Source organism: Anolis sagrei, chromosome 1 (assembly GCF_037176765.1).
Source record: "Anolis sagrei isolate rAnoSag1 chromosome 1, rAnoSag1.mat, whole genome shotgun sequence".
NCBI lineage: Eukaryota > Metazoa > Chordata > Lepidosauria > Squamata > Dactyloidae > Anolis > Anolis sagrei.
This window is the reverse complement of record NC_090021.1, coordinates 336922733-336945834: the sequence shown is the minus strand read 5'-3', so window position 1 is coordinate 336945834 and position 23102 is coordinate 336922733. Positions and strand designations below refer to the sequence as shown.

Genomic DNA, 23102 nt, shown 5'->3' with positions numbered 1-23102 from the left:
CTCCCCAACCCCACCAGTATTCCAATTCGGGCGTATTTGTATTTTGAAATGTCCCTTTTCAAGCCACATTCTTACTTGCTTCCTAAACATTTCATCAGCATTATTATCACAAAATATTAAATGATCTAGAACCAATTCCAATTATTGAAATGAATAAAACGTCTTCACCAACACGTGAGTTCAATCATGAGAACAATGACTTCATCCGACTATTCTAACTGGGACTAAAATCAGAGTTAGTCCTTGTAAGAAACTGAGCCCTTTCAGGAATGATGTAGAGAGCTGGATAGGCCTAGCTTGGAAAAGGTGATTCGTCTTTAAATACCTGAAAACATTTCATGTAGCATCTGGAGTTTGGTTTCTGCTGTTGTTCTCCATATCCTGGAGAACAAGACCTATGAGGAGTGGCTTAAAGAGCTGGGCATGTTTAACCTTCAGAAGAGAAGGCTGAGAGGAGACAGGGATCAAGATGTGAGGGGAAGTCATAAGGTGTGGGGAGCAGGCTTGTTTTCTGCTGCTCTGGAAACTAGGACGCAATGGAGCAATGGCTTCAAACCACAGGAAAGGAGATTCCATCTGAACATGACTGTATGGAGAGTTGTTCAGCAATGGAACTCTCTGCCCGAGTGTTGTGGAGACTCCTTCTTTGGAGGCTATGAAACAGAGGCTGTGTGGCCATCTGTGGGGGCAGCTTTGAATGTGATTTTCCTGCTTCTTGGTAAAATGGGGTTGGAGTGGATGGCCCACAAGGTCTCTTCCAACTTTGTGATTCTATGACATGAATCAATGAGTTCAAATTACAAGGAAGTTCCACCTAAGCATAGTTAGAACTTTCTGACATCAAGAACTGTTTGACAGTGAAACTCTCTGCCTTGGAGTGGTAAAATCTCCTTCTCTGGAGGTTTTTAAATAGGGGTCAGATGGGAGAGCTTGAATTGGCATGATAGAAGGGAGTTGGATTGGAAGGCCCTTGGAGTCCCCTCCCAGCGCTATGATTTTACAGGCAGGCTATACTCTGCATGCACACACATAAAAATGCATAAAAATTTCACCAGAATCCATCTCCTCCAGTTGCTTTAGTTATTTTGGCTCACAATACAGAAACACACCTCATGGCAGTGAAAGTTGTTGCGGTTTGAATTAAGGCAGGCCCTTAAAAAAACATGCCTTCCTCCCCTGGGTGTCTGGTGCATCTGCAATGTGGAATTGCACGCCTGAAAGGGTTTCTTGACGGGGAGCCACTCCTGAGAAGCCTTCTTCTTGCTTAAGAACCTTGCCTTGGGGAAGACCAGCCCAACCAAACCTACCAAACCAGTTGTGAAATTAGGTGCCTCTTCGTGGAGACCCAAAGGACTTCCCAAGCTTGCCCAAAACTTAAGCAACGCTTGAGTTACCATATTCTCTGGGAGGAGTATTACAACATCAATTCTTGTATACAGTGATCTGAATTAAGAGTACACTTTTCCCTGTCTTGCTCCAACACATTCTCAAAGTTGTCCCCCTCCTTTCCATATTAACCTCAGTCTTTTGGCAACAACAACAGGACTTCCCAATTCAGACAGAGTTTCGGAGCACAATACTCTTGACCTCATGATTGTGTTAAAAAACAAGGTATGGATCATTGATGTTGCTCACATTTGCATGTTTTCGAACAGCTAGGTTGGCAGAAGCTGGGGCTAACAGCGGGGGCTCATGCTGCTCTCCGAATTTGAACCTGCGATCGCAAGTTCAGCAGCTCAGCAGTTTAACCCACTGCACCACTGTGGGGTCCACAATTCTTGCTTTAGTTAGAACTCACGATTCGAGTGGGCCTTTGATGATGGATTCCAGGTGCCAAGTGTGGAAGAAATTCTTTTTTAGAGACGCCAAATCCATAATGGCCCAGACAGCATGGCCACATTTTAGGCTAGCCACCATGACTAACAGCAAGTGTTTTGTTTTGGGAGCAGAGGGTGGGGTGTTAATATAGCCGGGAACAAAACTTGTTCCCTCTGTTGAAATTCTTCCTTTTAAATACTTCCATGCAATCCGCTTCTGCTGTGTTGACTTAAGGTTTGTTTCACTGCAGATGACATGTTCTGGCACATCCTACGTTGCTGCTATTTATTGCTTTGTTCCTATCATTTTTATTGCAGAACTTTGAAAGCAAGCTTGGATGGGTCACGAGGCCAACCTGGGCTTTGAAATTCTCCTGCACTTGGAAAAAATGCCTTTTGGGGTCCATCATTTCCAGAATCCCCCAACCAGTGGCCATGACGATTGTGAGACTAAGTGTTGCAACTCAAAAAACGTATCCTTCCCAAGCTGTCCTGACAGTGCGGTATCATTTGCATTATGTGGATCCTGGGATTGATGACACCTTGCCCTGCATTTTAGGCAGGTGGGAGGGAACTGTCATTCTGATTCTTCTCCAATCCCATTTTTAATCCATACAAGTAATATGAGAAATACTAGAACAATGCAGCTATGCAACTGAAATTAAGGAAAATCCCACCCAGCTGACTCCATTCCAAGCAAACGTACCTGCCAATCAGGCATTCCATTGCCACAGGGTATTTCACAGGATAAATCATCAAGAAGGAGGGCTGGAAAATTAAGACATGTTTTCAGTGTGAGACTTATTGTAATTTAAGACTGGTTGAACTTCCAATGCAGAAGGCTTGTAGAAGATTGAGTTGTTATTGGGCTGTGCACAATGTGATTTAGAGTGATTTATCTCATTATCAGAACGACATAGCGGTTTGAGCATCAGACTACAATTCTGGAGACCTGGGTTCAAATCCCTGCTTAGCCAATGATCCCACTGGATGACTTTGGGTGAGCCACATACTCTCAGCCCCAGAATAAGGTTGCCTTAGGACAGGGGTCCTCAAACTAAGGCCTGAGGGCCAGATACGGCCCTCCAAAGTCATTTACCCAGCCCTCGCTCAGGGTCAACCTAAGTCTGAAACGATTTGAAAGCATGCAACAACAATCCTATCTTATTAGCCAAAAGAGGCACACACTTCCCATTGAAATATGAATAAGTTTATATTTATTAAAATTGTTCTTCCTTTTAATTATTGTATTGTTTTTAAGTGGTTTTTTTGCACTACAAACAAGATATGTGCAGTGTGCATAGGAATTCATTCATTTTTTTTCCAATTTTTTTTTCATTTTTTTTTCAACAGTTTGAGGGACTGTGACCTGGCCCTCTGTTTAAAAAGTTTGAGGACCCCTGCCTTAGGATCACCATAAATCATAAATTACTTGAAGGCACACAACATCAACAAACTCATTGAGGGTACCAAAGATGTATGAAAAACAGGAATTAGCTGGAGATAGTAGCGGTGGGCCAAATGTAATGAAAGTAATTCCTCAAGTGTCCAGAGTCAAACTTAAACTAAAGCAGTGGTTCTCCACCTGTGGGTCTCCCGATGTTTTGGCCTACAACTCCCTGAAATCTCAGCCAGTTTACCAGCTGTTAGGATTTCTGGGAATTGGAAGCCAAAACATCTGAGGACCCACAGGTTGAGAACCACTGAAGTAGAGGAAGAATCAGCCAAGCATATCAGTGAACATGCTTTCAAAACATCTTGAGTTATAAACCTGGCACATTAGAAAATGGAAGCGCTTATTCTACTTACAATCTGAATCCTTCTGTTTTGCTTCCTGAAGGGGTTGGCTTTCAGTCTGGGACTCTCTCTTGGAGTTGCAGAAAATGTATCGTTCGCTCACAGATTCATCACTTTGTTCCATCTCTTCTGTAGCTTCTGAAACTTCCTTTCGAACGTTGGACTCTTGCACGGTTTCATCTACGTTGACTGAAACCAATACATTATTCTGATCTCCTGAGGATTCCTTATCGCATATGGCTAACGGCGTGTTCTAAAGATTCAAGAAAGAGAAAAAGACCTAGATTTCAAATACCACAAAGAGCAGAAATGGGTCTTTTCTTTGTTGTTTACTGAAAAGATGTCAGCCAGATCTATGAATCCACCTAAGCCAGGAACAGACAACCACACTGTGCAGTTATAGTGCTATGAGCCCACTTTATTTATATTTATTTATTTAAAACATTTATATCCCGATCTTCTCAACCTCCATAGAGGGACTCAGAATGGCTATAGAATCCTGGGATTGGCAGTTCAAAAAGTATTGCGAATTCTAAGCCAGGAAGCACTTGTGCCTCAGCAAACTACAAATCCCAGAATGCAGCGTTTGGACACAACTACATCCTCCACAAGTTTATAGTCCTCAACAATGAAACAGATAGGCATCTAAGTTAGATGGCAGGGAGAGCCCTTCCTCCACTGCCCTCTTTCATCTGCCTCTCTTTTAATCTGGTGCATGAAATCATCAAGATTCAATTGAAAAAAAATAACAGGTCTGTTTGGATTCAATTCCATAGAACTATATAATTTCAAAGCCTCTAGTAACACAGCCCTCTATTGATGCTATTTATTATCTATTTACTATATTTATATCCCGCTCTTCTCAACCCCGAAGGGGACTCAGAGCCGCCTTACAATTGGCAGCAATTCAATGCCGTTAACAGACAATAGACACGTACATTCAAACAAAATTAAAAACTGTGTTGTTGCAAGTTTTTCGAGCTGTCTGGCCGTGTTCCAGAAGCGTTCTCTCCTGACATTTTGCCTGCATCTATGGTAGGCATCCTCAGAGGTTGTGAGGTCTCTGTTATAGATGCAGGCGAAACATCAGGAGAGAATGCTTCTGGAACACAGTCGTACAGCATGGAAAAACTTACAACAACCCAGTGATTCCAGCCATGAAAGCCTTAGACAATAAAATTAAAAACAACTGATACTAAAAATCAATTTTTAAAGGAATTTGTAAAACTTCTCACGTAGTTTATTTATTTATTATTTACGGCATTTGACCGAAAGGTCGTAGGTTTGATTCCGGGGAGCAACGTGAGCTTCCGCTGTCAGCCCTAGCTTCTGCCAACCTAGCAGTTCGAAAACATGCAAATGTGAGTAGATCAATAGGTACTGCTCCGGCAGGAAGGTAACGGTGCTCCATGCAGTCATGCTGGCCACATGACCTTGGAGGTGTTTATGGACAACGTCAGCTCTCTGGCTTAGAAATAGAGATGAGCACCACACCCGAGTCGGACATGACTGGACTTAATGTCAGGGGACAACCTTTACCTTTTTACGGCATTTGTAGCCCGCCTTGCTCAGCCTTATGGTTTACAGAAATTGGCAGAATACATAGAATCATAGAATCGAAGAGTTGGAAGAGACCTCATGGGCCATCCAGTCCAACCTCCTGCCAAGAAGCAGGAACATTGAACTCAAATCACCCCTGACAGATGGCCATCCAGCCCTGTTTAAAAGCTTCCAAAGAAGGAGCCTCCACCTCACTCCGGGGCAGAGAGTTCCACTGCTGAACGGCTCTCCCAGTCAGGAAGTTCTTCCTCATGTTCAGATGGAATCTCCTCTCTTGTAGTTTGAAGCCATTGTTCCACATTCATAAAGTACAGTTAAAAACATACAACCTAATGTTATAAAAACCATTAAAACCATATCATCAGCAGTGTCGTCCTGTTAAAATCATTGTCCAACAGCATTGTCTAGTCATTGCGCGTTCCTTTCCCCCTGTTTCATAGTTATTTATTCCGCTGCATTTCCAAATGCTAGTTTTTACTCTCTTTCTGAAGGTCAAGAGGGAGGGCACCAATCTAATATCCCTAGAGAGGGAGTTCCACAGTCGAGAGGCCACCACTGAGAAAGCCCTGTCTCTCGTCCCCAGTCAAAAAAGCTTGTGCTGTCAGGAACTTCCTGCTCATGCTTTTGTTCAAATCCTTCTTTCCTGGCATTTGAATGCATGGTTTTAGGCCTCACTATTCTTTTCTGGAACATCATGCTAGCATTAATGGTTCAAGAATACACCAGTATTCGAAGGCAAGGATATACAGCAAGACTGGACTTACGGTAGCTTCTTCTTCTAATACGTTTTCTGTTGTAACACATGGCTTCTCTGTATCTTGAATGTCACTGGGGAGGAAGAAAAAGAGCCTTAGAGCAACACTCCCAAGACCAAACTGTTCAGCATGAATTAGCACATAGTGCATTTGACTATTTGTTTTGAATAGTTTCAATGTCTAATCCCATTTTAATGTTTTTTAGATTTGAAATGATATATTGTGTTGTTTTTAGTGTTAGCCTGAAAAGCTCCTTTCAGAGAGATAAAGTGGGATAGGAATAATAATATTAATATATTAATACATTCTGTTAAATATTTATTTTAAATTTTGCAACCATGAAACATATTCCACAGTGTTGGAAATGACCATCTTCTTCAAGCCTTCTCTAGCAGTGTTTTATCTATGATCCTGTTGCTTACTGTTTCCTGTGTGTAAGTTCTGGTATGCAGCTTCCTTTACTCTATGGTTCCTGAGAAGTCGCAGAGGGAGCTGCAGACCACATGCTCTCTCTCTCTCTCTGTTGTTGAAGTCTTTCATGGCCGGAATCACTGGGTTGTTGTCTGTTTTATTGTTTTAATGATTGTTTTATTGCTTATCGATGTATGGATGCTTATGGATGTATTGTTTTAATTTTATTTATGTTTAATTGTAGTGTATAATTGTAACTGTTTGTACTGGCATTGAAGTTTTGCCATTACTTGTGTGTTAACTGCTTTGATTCCCCCTCGGGGTGAGAAAAGCAGTATACAAATACTGTAAATAAGTAAGGTAAAGGTAAAGGTAGTTCCCTGACATTAAGTCCAGTCATGTCTGACTCTGGGGTGTGGTGCTCATCTCCATTTCTAAGCCGAAGAGCCAGCGTTGTCCGTAGACACCTCCAAGGTCATGTGGCCGGCATGACTGCATGGAGCGCCGTTACTTTCCCGCCGGAGCGGTACCTATTGATCTACCCACATTTGCATGTTTTCGAACTGCTAGGTTGGCAGAAGCTGGGGCTGACAGCGGAGGCTCACGCCGCTCCCCGGAATCGAACCTGCAACCTTTCGATCAACAAGCTCAGCAGCTCAGTGCTTTAACCCACTGAAATTTTTCGGATACCTGCCACAGATGCAGGCAAAACCTCAGGAGATAATGCTTCTAGAACATGGTCATACAGCCCAAAAAACCCGACAACAACCCTGCTCTCTCTCTCTTTTTGACTATGTGACCTGTTGATAGTTGTTTTATTATAAGAGAGACGCCATGACCGGATGGCACAGAGAATTATCTCAAACTTATCTGAAACTGGATGGATGAGTTTTGTACCTATGTATGCTGAACACATGAAGGTTGTGAGTAAACCAAGTAAGTATTTTTTAAAAATCAAAGTCTACTTCACTTTTGTCTTTTGAGTGAATGATATAAAACAAGTTGTTTTATGGAGAGTATATATTTTTGGGCACTGAAAAACACTTCTAAAGCTTTGCTGTTTTTATGGACTGGCAAAATCTCTGTTTTCCTAACAGATAGGAGACAGCAGGTTATTCAGTCTAACAACTGAAACCTTTGTCTTCCATAATTATATCTGGTTGTATGCCACAAGTGAATATTCTACTCTAAAGGGGTTTTAACTCTTCTCTGAAAGGTCATGCTTTTCTAAATAGCTATGATCTCCAAAAGGTGTTTTCCCTAAAAGGTTATAAATGCCATTTTCCAAAACACAGTTTCATCCAGTCGCACCTGTGGAAAATGGTCTCTTTAGGAATCTGCCAGATTTTCCAGCCCATTTTATGGTTATCACAGACCTCTAGATAGAAAGAATACCTCTCTAGGTCCCTCCAATGTTATGATGGGACTGGAAATTGGATAATTTCATGGCACTGAGTCCTAATTATAGTTTCAGGTAGCTACGGTTTGGCTGGGAACATCTTCCCCACAGAGATAAGTATCTTGCTATTGATCACAATTTCTGCCAGGTAAACAAGATATTTGCAACATGTATAGCTTCATCTTTCCTATAGCTGGGCCAAAACACCATGCAACACTTGGAGAGACAGAAGTGATGCTATACATGCCTGTACTTGTGAAGAACGAATATAAAGACAAATGTTATGGCTGGAAGGAAATGCGATAGGGGAGGAATTATATGAAAGTAGTATTTCTCTTAAGGAACGGTTGGGTTCATTACACGATCCATTGTTGTTGTTCATTCGTTCAGTCATTTCCAACTCTTCGTGACCTCGTGGACCAGCCCACGCCAGAGCTCCCTGTCAGCCATCACCTCCCCCAGCTCCCTCAGAGTCAAGCCAGTCACTTCAAGGATGCCATCCTTGTATAATCCATTGTACATAATGGTTTAATACCAACAGTATTGAGAGCCAATGTGGTGTAATGGTTATAGGGTAGTGGACTAGGGGTAGAATCTGCAGAATTAACACAGTGGGATACTACTTGAACTGCTCAATGATATGGAATCATAGGAGTTGTAATTTTGCAAGGTTTTTGGCCTCCTCCTCTGCCTGGAGTGCTGGTGCCTCACCAAACTACAACTCCCAGGATTCCACAGGTAGTTAAAGTGGTGTCAAACTGAATTTTTTTTACAGTGTAGATGCAACCCAGGACTCTGGAAAGAAAGATTCAGATTCCACTCAGTCAAGGAAACCCACTGGGTGACTAGGGCAAGATTCAGAGACATCTCCCCAACAATGGCTTTCCTTTTAAAATTAGCACAATGGTTTTGGCCTGACTGTGTACCTTTGTTCAGAAATGGACCCAAGGAGGCTGGCTCCACAAGGCCCCACACATGCATCCAGGTCTGGCAGAGGAGTAATGGCTTTGGTTGTTGTCGGGGTGTCACGGCTGAGAACACAAGTTTCTGCGCAATTCTGGAGAACGCCCTTCATGGCGGACCTTGGAGTTGTTCGCCTCGGTCGGGGAGTCCGGCCAGCAGATTTGGGAGTCCAGCCTATGGAGAAGTAAGTTATCAAATACTGTCAATTCCAATGTTATTCCATGGCAAAAGGCAAACCAAGTTCTTAAGAACTGCACTGTGTCCTAGTCCAGGAATTTTTGTGACTCCTGGCTATATAGGTATAAAAATCACATTTACAGATAGCAAACCAGCATTTGCAAGGCTTGCTAAACACACTGACTTTTCTTTTTAACAAAGCACAGCTGAAGAATCTTCTGCAGAGTTCGTGGTAAAAAGTACACAGCAAATTCATGCAAATGTCTAAAACAGCTGCGGTTGCCTTTTTTTTTCAGGATTCCAATATTGAGCTAAGGGAGGAAAGCAGAACACAGGGAAGATGTTCTTTGTGTAATGCAAATTTCAGATGAACTGAATTCTGTACTGAACTGCTATAGATGGCAGGGGAAATGGCCATTGGAAGAACTTGACGTATTTCCAAAAAACATGAACTTAAAAGGAAAAAGTATAAAAGAAAACTGTAGTAGACCACTGTGCCAGGAAGATTTCTACTGCTATAAAATTGATGTCTCTACAAAGAAATGAGTATGATGCATAAACGATAAGACAATCAGTCACTACCACTATACATTTGTGGAATTAACTTTTGTAGATCTGATTTACTATGTAAAAAAAATTGAAAAAAATATTTTCCTGGTTTGAAAGTGTTATTTCTTGTTTAATTGTGTGGTACTTACTTTGAAAAGAGTTGTTATACTCCAGAAACTTTGTTTCTGTAGCTGCCACAAACTACATTATGTTGAATCGGTTGAGACTCAATGAGATATTCATTGAAAAACTATAGCAAAATGTGCTGTAGTTTAATAAACTTTTTCTAACAAATGCTATGTTCAGCAAAGTGCAAGAGGGATCCTCTCACCTCTGCAGTTGTCTAATGTATACAATGCAGCTGTGGACAAGTCTCCATAGGGACCATCAGATGCAGTACCATTGCCCAAACATGAATCAAGGAACATGAAAGGCACTGCAGACTCATTTAACAGAGAAGTCAGCCATAGCATAGCACCCGATGAACCAACCTGGACACAGCATATTATTTGAGAACACAGAAATGCTGGACCACTTTCACAACCACCATGCCAGACTACACGAAGAAGCCATAGAAATCTACAAGCATGTGGACAAGCAATCTACAAGCATGTGGACAATTTCAACAGAAAGGAGGAAATCATCCAAATGAACAAAATCTGGCTACTAGTATTAAAAAACTCTAAAATTAAAACAGCAAAACAGCAGAGGGAAAGCAATCGGGGCATCTAATCACCTCTCAACAAAAGATTGCTCCAGGCACTTCCAGGCTATCAAATGCTAATCAAGGCGGTCAGTTGAAACATTCACACCTAGCTCCAACAGACAAGAGTCCTTTGTCCCACCCTGGTCTTTCCACAGATATATAAACCTATTTTCCTAGTTCCAACCCTCTAAAATCACAACACCCTAAAAAATAGGAGAATTCCAGACATGAAACAATCAGGGCCAACAAAGGACCCCCCCAGGCAGCAATCAGCCAGGACTTGAAGCTGCAAGGCCATTAAATGCAATTACAACATTCACATTTGACTCCAAAAGACAGTTCTTTCTCTCACTCTGGACCTTCCACAGATATATAAACCTCCCTTGGCTAGTTTCCAATATACCTCACAACCTGAGGGCAAAACATCAGGAGAGAATGCTTCTGGGACATGGCTATACAACCCAGAAAACTCACAGTAACCCAAATTTTCCCATGTTTTTATGATAGGAAGTGACAGTGATAATCCAGGAACAAAAACTGTGTTACATTGTGTTTGATGATTTAATCTCTTTAGCTTCTCCAGAACTGAAATCTTTTGGTGAACTTCCAGCCATAGAGATCTCCAGAGGAGTGTTTTTAATGTTTGTATATTCAGAAATAATTTGGTTGCTAATGCAGAAGAAAGCCCCAGATTCCTCTTTGACAATGCCAGGAAAGTAGCTATTCTAGTGTTATACTAACAGGGTTATACGAACATAAGTTATCAAAAAGATTTGGGCCCAAAATATCAGAAGTGGAATAGTACATGTACAGAGAAGAGGGAGTTCAATGCAACACCCGACCAAGAACGCACAATGGAAACCCTCGATCAAAAGAGTTTTGAAATTAGCCTACTGGCACTTTCTTTCCTATAGAGAAGTTCTCACTACCTGGTTCCCAGAGAACAGCAAAGTTTTGGTTTTGAACTACAAATCTCAGAACCAGCATAGCCATCTCTGATAGTTATGGGATTCTAGAACCTATAATCCACCTAAAAGGAATATTTTGGAATTCTATCTGTTTCCAATTACCTCAGGGCAAATTCGTATTTCTATCCCATGTATTGTCGAAGGCTTTCATGGCTGGAATCACTGGGTTGTTGTAGGTTTTTTCGGGCTGTATGGCCATGTTCTAGAGGCATTCTCTCCTGACATTTCGCCTGCATCTATGGCAAGCATCCTCAGAGGTAGTGAGGTCTGTTGGAACTAGGAGACTAGGTAGTGAGGTCTGTTGGAACTTTTTCCTAGTTCCAACAGACCTCACAACCTCTAAGGATGCTTGCCATAGATGCAGGTGAAACGTCAGGAGAGAATGCCTCTAGACCATGGCCATACAGCCCGAAAAAACCTACAACAACCCAATTTCTATCCCAGTTTATTTATTGTATTTATATACCGCCTTTCTCACCCCATAGGGGGACGCAAGGCGGTTAACAACATACTAATGACCAAAATTCAATGCCAACATACATGTAAAAAGAAAAAAAATCATAGTAACTAAACACTAAGATATAACCATTCATTAAAATCATTAAAACCATAAAACATAAGGCATAAACAACATTTAAACATTAAAACAAAGCATTAAAAACATCCTAGTATAAACATTAAAATCACATGATCCAGTTCAGGTTGAGTATTCCTTATCTGAAATGCTTTGGACCAGAAGTGTTGCATATTTTGGATCTTTATTCTGGAATATTTGCATATACGTAATAAGATATCTTGGTAATGGGATCCAAATCAAAACATGAATTCATTTATATTTCATGTACACATTTTACACATAAGGTCATTTTACATACATTAGTTTAATAATTTTGTGTACAAAAGTTTGGTTACACTGAACCCTTAGAAAACAAAAGGGTCACGATCTCAGCTGCCCATGTGGACAGTCCTGGATTCCAAAGTATTTTAGATCTTTTGGGAAGGAATGCAGAACCTATACTTCATAGGAATCAGATATGCCAACAGAGGATCTCCAAGATTTGATACCTTTGAAAGGAGCACAACCCTCTCTTTGAGAGAACTGGACTTACCTGAGAGCGCTTTGGCGGGAGACTCAACTTGGAAAAACCCTCCATCAAAGACCACTTTCTCTCCTTCCGCAGGTTCCTCTTGGCTCACGGGCGCGTCCTCCTGCTCCATCTTGCTCTTCATGAGAGCCTTGATGGTAGCCAGGCGTTTCCGGGCTGCTGCTCTTTCCTTGGCCCCATCGCCTGCTTTGGTTGCCCTCTGAGGAGCAGCCTTCTTCTGGAAATGAAGAAGTTTGGCCAATGTTATTATTTCCCCCATCACCTATTGAAGAGCTCAGTGCTACAAGCGGCATGTGATTTGGTGGGGAGAGACTATATAAACCAGGCATGGGGAAATTTCAGCCCTCCAGATGTTTGGACTTTAACTTCCACAATTCCTAACAGCCTAACATCGGGATTGTGGCGAAGCTGGCTGAGTGTCAGCTGCATTAAAATCACTCTGACCAAAAGGTCATGAGTTCGAAGCCAGTCCGGGTTGGAGTGGGTTTCCAACCAATTATGTGTAGCCTGTTGTTGACCTTTGCAACCTGAAAGACAGTTGCATCTGTCAAGTAGGAAAATAAGGTACCACCTTAAAGTGTGGGGAGGCTAAATTAACTGATTTATGAGGCCATAAAGAAGACTCCAGCAAAGCATTCCAGCGGGGAAGCATGCGGGGAATGCGGAAGTGCTTCATCAGCGTCGCAGATGGACGATGAAAGCGACAGCCAGAAAAAGTTAAATATAGCCTCTGTCTATGTCTGTATATGTTTGTATGTCAAAACTGGCATTGAATGTTTGCCAGATATGTGTACACTGTAATCCGCCCTGAGTCCCCTGCGGGATGAGAATGGCGGAATATAAAAGCTGTAAATAATAAATAAATAACATCTAGTCCTATCTGATTCTGTCACAAAGGAAGACACAATTCAAACACTCCTGACAGAGATTCTGAATCCATGTCTTGGTCTCTGTAGCTGCAGAAAATAAGCTTACTCCTCAATATATTGTTACCTAGTTTACACCTTTTACTCAAAACTTCTTTTAGGGGTGACGATGGGAATAATTTGAAAGAAACCATTTAATTACCTAGTCTGCATGTAATACAATCTGTATCATATCAAATATATTTATTGGATTTGCCAAGATTAGATGAAGTGCTTTTAAGTCATCTCTCCCAAGTGAGCAGATGTCAATGAACCCGCACGCTCTCTTCGTTCATCCGGAGAGACCCTGCTCACGATCCCACCTGCGTTGCAAGCGCGGCTGGTGGGGACGAGGGACAGGGCCTTCTCTGTGGTAGCCCCCCGACTCTGGAATTCCCTCCCCAAGGACATCAGACAAGCCCCTACGTTGGCAGTCTTTAGGAAGAGCTTGAAGACCTGGCTATTCCGGTGTGCCTTTCCAGAATAGGAAAACCCCAGCAACACGTCCCAAAAGCACTTTATTAGAGATTAAGATTGTCCACACATTGCACTTATCCAAAATCCTTATATCACTCAGCATACTCAGCACTTTTTAATCTGTACCCAGTACATTGCCTGGCCTAGTTTTATTGTGTCACGGTGTGCTGTTTTTACTGTTTACTGTTATTGCTTTAATGTTTTTGATTTGCTTATGGTTTATATGTAATTGTTATATTGTTGCTTTATGGAGGGCCTTGGCCTTTGTAAGCCGCATCGAGTCCTTCGGGAGATGCTAGCGGGGTACAAATAAAGTTAATAGTAATAATAATAATGCTCAGGGTTTTTTCGTCAATGCTTCCAAACACCAAATGGGTTAAATTTTGGATGGGAAATTTTAGCAGGGAAATCCCAGGAAGTATACTCAGAAGTCTTAACTACCCAGATCAGCATTCCTTTCTGTATACCACTTTGAGTCCCCCTCAAGGTGAGAAAAGTGGTATACAAATACTGTAAATAATAATAATAATAATAATAATAATAATAATAATATATCTGATGGGGGTAGCAGAGCAAAAAAACACTTTTCTGTTTTCCAAATTAGGAAAACTATACAATTGGCCCTTAAACTGCAGTTTGGTTCCAGACTCCCCCCGTGGATGCTGTGTTTTGCGTACTGGACAAGGACTCTGGAAGACCAGGATTCGAGTCACCACTCAGCCATGAAAACGCACTGGGTGATTTTGGAACAATGATGCTCTCCCAGTCCCAAGAAGGTGGCAAGCCCAACCTCTGCACTGAATAATTCTGGCAACCCTACAATAACTTCCCTTTAGGGTTGCTGTAAGTCCAAAATAACATATAGTAACAGCAAAAATGTAATACAGGAAGCAGCGCCTTCTAGTGGCCAACTGCAGGATGGATGTACACATTCATAGATGTCAAATGACAGATTGATGACTCTTGAACACAGTGCTTTGCCAGTACAAACAAGAGATCCATGGACCTTCTTATGGGGACATTAGAATCTTCCCTCTCTTGGTTTTGCACCAAAAGGAAGCAATCAAGGTAGGAACTGTGGTTTCTGCAGGCTCTGTGTGTGTTTAAATAATTCTTGGCCATGAAAAGTGGTTCTCCTTCTTCACTAGATTCTTCAAACAAAGCTAAAATTTGCTAGTTCCATGATTAAACTCCCAGGTTCTGGAACTTGCTGGCCAAAGAGCTTCCACTAGCATCCTTCATTCCTATCTTTTCTCACCAAAGTGGCACACTTTTTAGTCCAGCAGGATTTTGAGAATTGGTTTTTATGATAAAATAGGCTAGGGTTAATGTGCTGGATTTTTTTAATGCTTTAATTATTTGTTTTAATTTTTTGAATAGTTTAATTACTTTTTAGTTGGGAATCCTAAAAATATACAAAATAAATAAATAAATACATGGGCAGAGGGCCTGTTTTGAGCTAAATCTGCTGCGGCTGATGGTAGCTGCCTTCAAGAACTAAGAATCTTTCCAACCACCACAAGCATCTGGGAACAGAACTGCAGCAGCTGCCATACCTTGCAGGCCTTCTTGGCTTGGACATCCTCCACCATTTGCCATCCATTCCCCTGAAGCCTCCTCAGGTTTTCAAATTTTTTATTTACATCTTCTACCTATGGAAAGGAAAAGAGAAACATGCCAGAACAGGCTCAGAAAACTTCATGGGGCCACATTCCAATTGGTTGGAAACCCATTCCAACCCGGGCTGGCTTCGAACTCATGACCTTTTGGTCAGAGTGATCTTAATGCAGCTGACACTCAGCCAGCTGCACCACAATCCCGGTGACCTAGAATTCTTACCTGGAAGTTCACCATATCCCAAAATCCATCCAGATCTGTACAGGTCGTCTCCTTTTCTCCACGCTGGAACTCACAGTTATCCACCAGCCCTTCAAACTGCTTGAATCTTTCTGCGATGAGCAGTCTGGTTTGTCCGATGGTTGTGCGGACGAGATCTTTTGCTGCAGAAACACGTGTGCAAAAACATGATATATGTCAAGTACAGGTTATATTAATTTGTAAATGGTGTTTATTACATAAATAGTATTTTATTTCATTTTTTAAAGGAAAAGTTCAAGCAAAATTACAGGCTGGGTTTCTCTTATATGAAATGATTTTGGACCAGAAGGGTTTTGGATTTGGCTTTTTCCATCTGGTTTTTGGAATGCCTCCCTTTGCATATATGCACAAAACGGGAAATTTTGGAATAGTGGACTCAAGTCTAAACACTACACAGAGAAGCCATTGAAATCTACAAGCATGTGGACAATTTCAGAAAGGAGAAAACCATGAAAATGAACAAAATCTGGCTACCAGTATTGAAAAACTCTAAAATTACCAAAGCACAACAACAGAGATGAAACAAACAACGACATCTAATCACCTCTCACCAAAAGTTTGCTCTAGGCACTGTCAGGCCATTAAATGCTAATCAAGGTGATCAGTTGAAACATTCACACCTAGCTCCAGCAGACAAGAGTCCTTTGTCTCACTCTGGTCATTCCACAGATATATAAACCCCTTTTCCTAGTTCCAACAGACCTCACTACCTCTGAGGATGCTTGCCATAGATGCAGGCAAAACGTCAGGAGAGAATGCCTCTAGACCATGGCCATATAGCCCGAAAAAACCTACAACAACCCACTAAACACAAAGTTCGTTGGTGTTTCGTATACAAGTTATCATCTTATCCAGATTGTCTAAAGGTAATTTTATACACAAGGAGAGGTATATAAATACTTAATAATAATAATAATAATAATTTTGTGCACGAAATAAAGTTTTTGTTCATCAGGCCTTTAGAAAGCTCTACCCAGTATATATCCATTATCTACAATAATACCATTTTAGTTGGGGTATCAAGCCATGTGTTTGCACATCCCTCCTTCACCATCCTATAAATGCCAATGCTAATTACAACAACAACAACAACAACAGCAACAACATCCAGCTCAACACTGGACAGGACAGAAAACAGAAGGAACTGGGAGAGTATTAAAACTGTAAAAGCAACTTCTTTGTCAGAGGCTTGTTAACGGAGGTATACATTTACGAGTATTTTATATATCACAATCCACATAGTGATGAAAATGGGTCAAGTTATTATTATCGTCCATGGCCTAAGGAAAGCAGCCAATCACAGGTACTACAGGGCATTAAGGTGCCACAAGACTTTGGACTTCATCACATTGAGAAAATCAGGGAAAGGAGAGGAAAGGGTGGAGTTTCATTGGGTTCTAAAAGGTAACACTCTTTCAGTCAAAAAAGTTCCCCTTTTGGAGTATGTTTGGTTTCAGAACTCCCAAATGGACGTTCAATAGTAGCTTCAATAAAAAAAAAAATGGCTTAGAAACGCCACAACTGAAGGCAATTGCTGACAAAATCAGGAGAGTTTGGGCAACCACTGTGGTCTTCCATGCTCTGCAGATAGTTCTGTACAGTATTTCACAGATACATTCTGTATTTCTTCCCTTACCGTCCTCGGGGATGTCTGTTTCAGCTGTTCCATCCCATTCAAGGCACTGTGTCGATAACCTCTCTGTCTCCGACTGAAGGATGTTTCTTTTTTAAAAAGTCAGATAGACACATACATTAGCCTTATGAACACTAATATTATTAAAACTATTGATATTCTGCCCTTCTCTTCCCGAAACTGGGACTCAGCACTGGTTATGAATGAAAATAAACACAATACAAAGCCTGCTAGGGGTTCTGAACTTCAAGTCCCAGAAGCCTCAGCTGCCTTCGCCAATGATGATGGATTCTGGGATCTGAAGTACAAAACACCTGGAAAACCAGAGTTTGGAAAAAACTGGAAGGAAGGTAATATAAGAACCTGTTCATCAATGTGCAAGAGGTTTTAATATACACTGCATCTGAAATATTCAACCCATAACTTCTGCCATTTTCAACAAACCTGAAATAGGACACATCATGCTGTGCTTCTTTTGTTGGCTCTGCTATTGGATCTGCACACAGATCTGTCAGCTGCAGACTGGGAGAAATTTCCATTAGATCCTCAGGTACAGGTTCTGGAAAGGCAAAAAAAAAAATATTTTACAAGAAGTCAGGTATGTTTGGCAGATCCAGAAGCGGATTTTTCCTCCTATGAACCCCATCACATCAAACCGGAATAAAATTTCCCACTTTTAAAAACCTTTTTTTAAACACAAGATTGTATAAGGAAATAAGATTTACTTTAAATCTAGCTTTTCAAATTTTTGAGCAGGGAAAAATATTGTTAAGGGCTCCAGTGAGAAGGAAGGGTAGAAATGGCCATGTGTTCCCTGAATTACAGAACTCAGAATACAACCGAGGTCAAATGTAAGTTTCAGTTTTACATTCTATGACTGTCTTAAAAGATACATATAACAAAAATGTTTTCTTAGCCGCACGAAAAAGCCTATTTTTCTGATTCACAGCCCAAAGAATGTGCGTTAGAACCAAGGCACTCTCAGAACTAAGGACTGAGTGACCAAACTATCCCTCCCAGAACATCTGGCCACTTTTGGAAGTCTGGAAAGCTCCCTCCATCTTGTCTTCTTTCCTTCACCACCAATGCAAGATCTTGAAAAAACTGCTTCTGAAACATGCCATTAGGTGATTAGGTTTACTGCAGTCAGCAGATCAAAGCCAAAAGAATCAAGTCTCACTGAAATTAGTTTGTTGTGGAAGAAAGATCTCAAACAGGACTTTGGGCTCGCAGTATAGTCACGTGGTAAGACAATGGTCCCCTCTGACACACCTGCTTCAATTGAAGGGAATTCCGGTGTCAGCTGATGTTCCTGGGTGTTGTTCTCAGTCACTTCAGGGGTTGCAAAGAACTTCTGATTCAGACCACAGACATTGGATCCTGTTTCTTTTGTGTCTTTTTTAGGGACTTCACTAGGGAAAACAACAACAACAACAACCTATTTTTTTATATTCAGTCAATGTGTGTATAACTTGGCAGTTTGTGTCAATGAAATTAATAGATAAATTCATTGGATTTATTTATTTATTTAGAGCTTTTATAACCGGGTTTTTTCGACCTCCGAAGAGGGACTCAGGCCGGCTAACAGCAGAAAATTCATACACACATAGAATAAACATAATAGCATCATAATACATTAAAATACAGATCATACAATTACAAAAGCCAGGTCATCAGAGTAAAATCACAAATTCATCACCATCTGCCAGTGTGGTCAGCCGTTATTGACTCAATCATCATTCTGCAAATGCTATATTCCAAAGCCAAGATTTTACCAGCTTTCTGAAAGTCAGAAGGGAAGCGGCAGATCTATTCTCTAATGGGAGAGAGTTCCAGAGCCAAGGGGCCACCACCGAGAAGGCCCTGTCCCTCGTCCCCACCAGACGTGATTGCGAAGGAGGTGGGACCGAGAGCAGGGCCCCTCCAGAGGAACATAACAACCTTGATGGTTCATAGGGGAGAATCCATTCGGACAGATAAACTGGGCCGGAGTCGTTTAGGGATTTATAGGTCAGCACCAGCACTTTGAATTGTGCTCGGAAGCTAATTGGCAGCCAGTGGAGCTGACGCAGCAGAGGAGTAGTATGCTCCCTGTATCCCGCTCCTGTTAGTAATTTGGCTGCCGCTCGTTGGACTAGTTGAAGCTTCTGGGCAGTCTTCAGAGGCAACCCCACGTAGAGCGTGTTGCAGTAGTCTATAAGGGATGTAACCAGAGCGTGGACCACCGTGGCCAAGTCAGGATGTGCCTCTCAGGATCAGTGCCTGAGTAACATGAGTGGGAGAGTGCTAATAATAATAATAATAATAATAATAATAATGCCCTACAACAGTATCTCTCAAATTGTGCTCCTCCAGATGTTTTGGACTTCAGCTCCCAGAAATCCAAGCCATCTCACCAGCTGTTAGGAATTAAGGAGTTGAAGTCCAAATCATCCGAAGAAGCAGAGTTTGAGAAAGTCTGTCCTATAGAATGACTGTGAAATTAATATATATATATAAATTTTGCTTGTAAGAACACCTGTCTTCCACTGCAACTCTATAGGCAATGCCCACTCTTGACCATAAAGTTGTGCTGGAGAACCTACAGATCTCTAGTTTTCTCTATGATCACTAGCCCAACTTTATGGTCAGCATCTGGATAAAGTAGAGCAAAGATTCGCATTGGAGGCCTTCCTAGAGATTCTTAGAAAGACTATATGAACAAAGTCCAAAAAAGTTAAACTTGTAAATGTGAAGCGTCATCTGTACTCTTGCTGCCTATCTTTGCAGGAACATTAAATCCCATCAGAATAATGAGAGCAAGCCAAAGGGACAGAGATTGGTAGTGAGAGAAAAGTAAGAAGGGGAGTAAAAAAAATTTCAATTTTAAATCTATATATAAATAAAAATGTATTGTCCATTTGTGGGATTAACAGAACTCAAAAACCACTGGACGAATTATTATTATTATTTATTTATTTACCTTACTTATATACCGCTGTCCTCAGCCCGAAGGTGACTCACAGCGGTTCACAACAAATACGAACAGCAAAAATTCAGTGCTACAGTATAAAAACAGTTAACAACCTAACACATTACACAATTAAAAACAGTTACTACAATACCCATTCACTGTTGTCTCATCATCAAAAACATGTTCCAGATTCGTCATCCATTGTTCCATTCCAGTGTTCATTAACACCAAATTTGGACACAAGACATCTAATAATGTATGTCCTTCACTCAAAAAAATTGATTTTGTCATTTGGGGGTTGTAGTTCCTGGGATTTATAGTTCACCTACAATCAAAGAGCATTCTGAACTCCACCAGTGATGGAATTGAACCAAACTTGGTACACAGTTCTCCCATGACCAACAGAAAATACTGGAAGGGTTTGGTGGGCAGTGTCCTTTGGTTTTGGAGTTGTAGTTCATCTACATCCAGAGATCACTGTGGACTCAAACAATGATGGATCTGGACCAAACTCTACACAAATACTCAATATGCCCAAATGTGAACACTGGTGGAGTTTGGGGAATATAGAATCTTGATATTTGGGAGTTGTAGTTGCTGGGATTTATAGATCACCTACAATCACAGAGCATTCTGAACCCCCCCCCCCCCCCCAACAATAGAATTGGGCCAAACCTCCCACACAGAATCCCCATGTGGGCCACAGCAACGAGTGGCAGGGTATGGCTAGTAAAAGAATAAATTTAAAATGTGCACCAGATAGTGAAGCAGGTAAATGAGAATCAGTTCAACTACCACTGTGACTTCCTATAGCTTCTGCTGAATTAAGGTTTGCAAATACTCAATATTTCTCAAAAAGCCAAAAGACAGAACCTTAGTCCACACAATATTGGCTTGATTTGATACTTTAATCCTAAAAAAGACTTCCAAGGACTTCATGATTTTTTCAAGTCTTCTAAAAAAAAAACATTCATTATAGGTGGCAAGTACCTAGTAGGAATTATCCTGATCTGTCAAGAGTCTTCTAGATTAAAGCTAGAAATTGACCCCATCAGGAATATATCAGGAATAGAGAGAGCTGGGAAAGTTATCATATAAGGAGACAAGGACCCTCACCAGCAGGAAAAGCAAGTATCTGACCTAAGACACAGCACCTCCAAGCTGCAGACAATATGAGTGATTTGTTCCATTTCTCAGGATGAGCCAACTTAAAGCATCTTACAGGAAAGCCTAAGCTGCAGGGGGCTTACCTAATGTTCGTCATGGGACTCCAGGAGAGATTGGGCGACAGAAACCCATCCGCCTTGGAGGGAGACATGGGCTTCACCTTGTAGTTAGTCAGGCCTTCCAGAGGCTTGAAGACGAAGTTCTGAGGGGCAAAAGAACGTGCTCTCTTTGGTGGCACTGAAACTGGGATGTGAGAGGCTGGCAAGTTTTCCTTCTCAAGGGAAGCCTCATCCTGCACAGTTTCTTCAACGATCTGAGGTGACGCCTCTTCTTTCACAGAATCCATGACAGCGATCTCCTCCATCTTGAACAACACATGTTAAAAGACAAGAGGGATTTCTTCATTACCACTCCTAGAAAATGCCTAGGTAGCCCAGCCGTCTATGCATTCTGTAGCTTCCCAGAGAGAATCAAGGCCATCCAGTCAAATCCCCTGCCATGAAGGAACAGACAAGAACACCACCATCTGAGGATTTTTCTGTTATCATTATGATATGCTCGAAGCAAGGATGCAAAAGGCAGCTATGATCATTAATTAGTAAACCCGAACACAAGCTATGTGAAGCTATTGAGACAGTCCTCCACATTCTCTGGGGTTAAGAGCACCGGATTCCCATGTAAGTGGGAAAATCGCAAAATAAAATTAAATTGCAAATTAAAAACACACTTTTTAATATATATGTAATCATATATATTTATTATTACACATTTAATCATTCATATATATATATATATATATATATATATATATATCCTGTGCTATGCTAATAAAATATATTGTATATACGTATAATATGTATATTACAATGTAATATAATATAATACTAATAACAATTATTATTATAATTACATATTATAATTACATATTTTATATTACATGCAATATTACTAATAATATTACAGTATAATAGTATAGTGCAATATAATAATATATAATACTGATATGGTGCTATGCATCCAGGGTTTTATCATGTTACCTCGCCCATTCAGCTTGTCCATTGTGTTCGATTTTATAATATGTTTCTTTTTTTTATTTATCTTATTGTTATTGTATTATTCTATTCTGATGTAATTTTGTTGTCTGTATTTTGTATTTTACCCAGTTGTATTGTATCTTTGGGCTTGGCCTCATGTTAGCCGTCCCGAGTCCCCTTCGTAGAGATGGTGGTGGGTATAAATAAAGATTATTATTATTGTTATTATTATTATTATTATTATGCTAATAATATTTTGTATGTGTGTATCTTGTAAGCTGCTATGAGTCCCTTTCGGGGTGAGAAGGGTGGCATATAAAAGCCATAAATAAATATGGCTTTTATATGCCAACAGACCTCACTACCTCTGAGGATGCTTGCCATAGATGCAGGAGAAAATGCCTCTAGACCATGGCCATATAGCCCGAAAAAACCTACAGCAACCCAGTGATTCCGGCCATGAAAGCCTTCTACAATTCATAAATAAATAAATATTTGTTGCTTGAGGGAGCACCTCCCTAGAAATCCCAAGATCCTCTACTGAAAGTAGTCCTACAAATGCCCAGATAAGTGATCTATCTTGGTCATCCAGAGTGACACTATATTCGAATCCCAGCAGTGATAAACTTCAAGATAGAGCTGGAGGACCTAGAGCTCCCGAAAGAGAACACATCCATCAAATCTGCAAAAGGTAAACCTGGAAACATGGAAGACCAACTAGACTGTGAAAACAAGCATTAAAAACTGAGAATCTTACTACTGCCTCTTCTTTTTTGACCGCTCTTTGCTGCTTTCCTTTATTTGTTTCTTTTTTCTGAGCCGATTTACCTAGAACAGAAGAAATCTA

The 23102-nt window shown here is 40.9% G+C and overlaps 1 protein-coding gene across 3 annotated transcripts in view; it reads right to left on the bottom strand.

Annotated features, from left to right (window-relative positions):
• The window catches only part of DLGAP5 (DLG associated protein 5), a 39582-nt gene that overhangs the window by 1368 nt on the left and 15112 nt on the right, over positions 1 to 23102 (bottom strand). For all 3 annotated transcript variants that reach the window (XM_067463095.1, XM_067463096.1, XM_067463097.1), the window contains 12 exons: positions 23013 to 23083; positions 21305 to 21585; positions 18374 to 18513; positions 17546 to 17660; positions 17105 to 17190; positions 15430 to 15590; positions 15147 to 15242; positions 12212 to 12425; positions 8666 to 8876; positions 5939 to 6002; positions 3627 to 3867; positions 2524 to 2585 (listed from right to left, as the gene is read on the bottom strand). In XM_067463095.1, the coding sequence (XP_067319196.1) occupies positions 2524 to 2585; positions 3627 to 3867; positions 5939 to 6002; positions 8666 to 8876; positions 12212 to 12425; positions 15147 to 15242; positions 15430 to 15590; positions 17105 to 17190; positions 17546 to 17660; positions 18374 to 18513; positions 21305 to 21585; positions 23013 to 23083 (1742 nt within the window). The remainder of the gene's footprint in view (positions 1 to 2523; positions 2586 to 3626; positions 3868 to 5938; positions 6003 to 8665; positions 8877 to 12211; positions 12426 to 15146; positions 15243 to 15429; positions 15591 to 17104; positions 17191 to 17545; positions 17661 to 18373; positions 18514 to 21304; positions 21586 to 23012; positions 23084 to 23102) is intronic.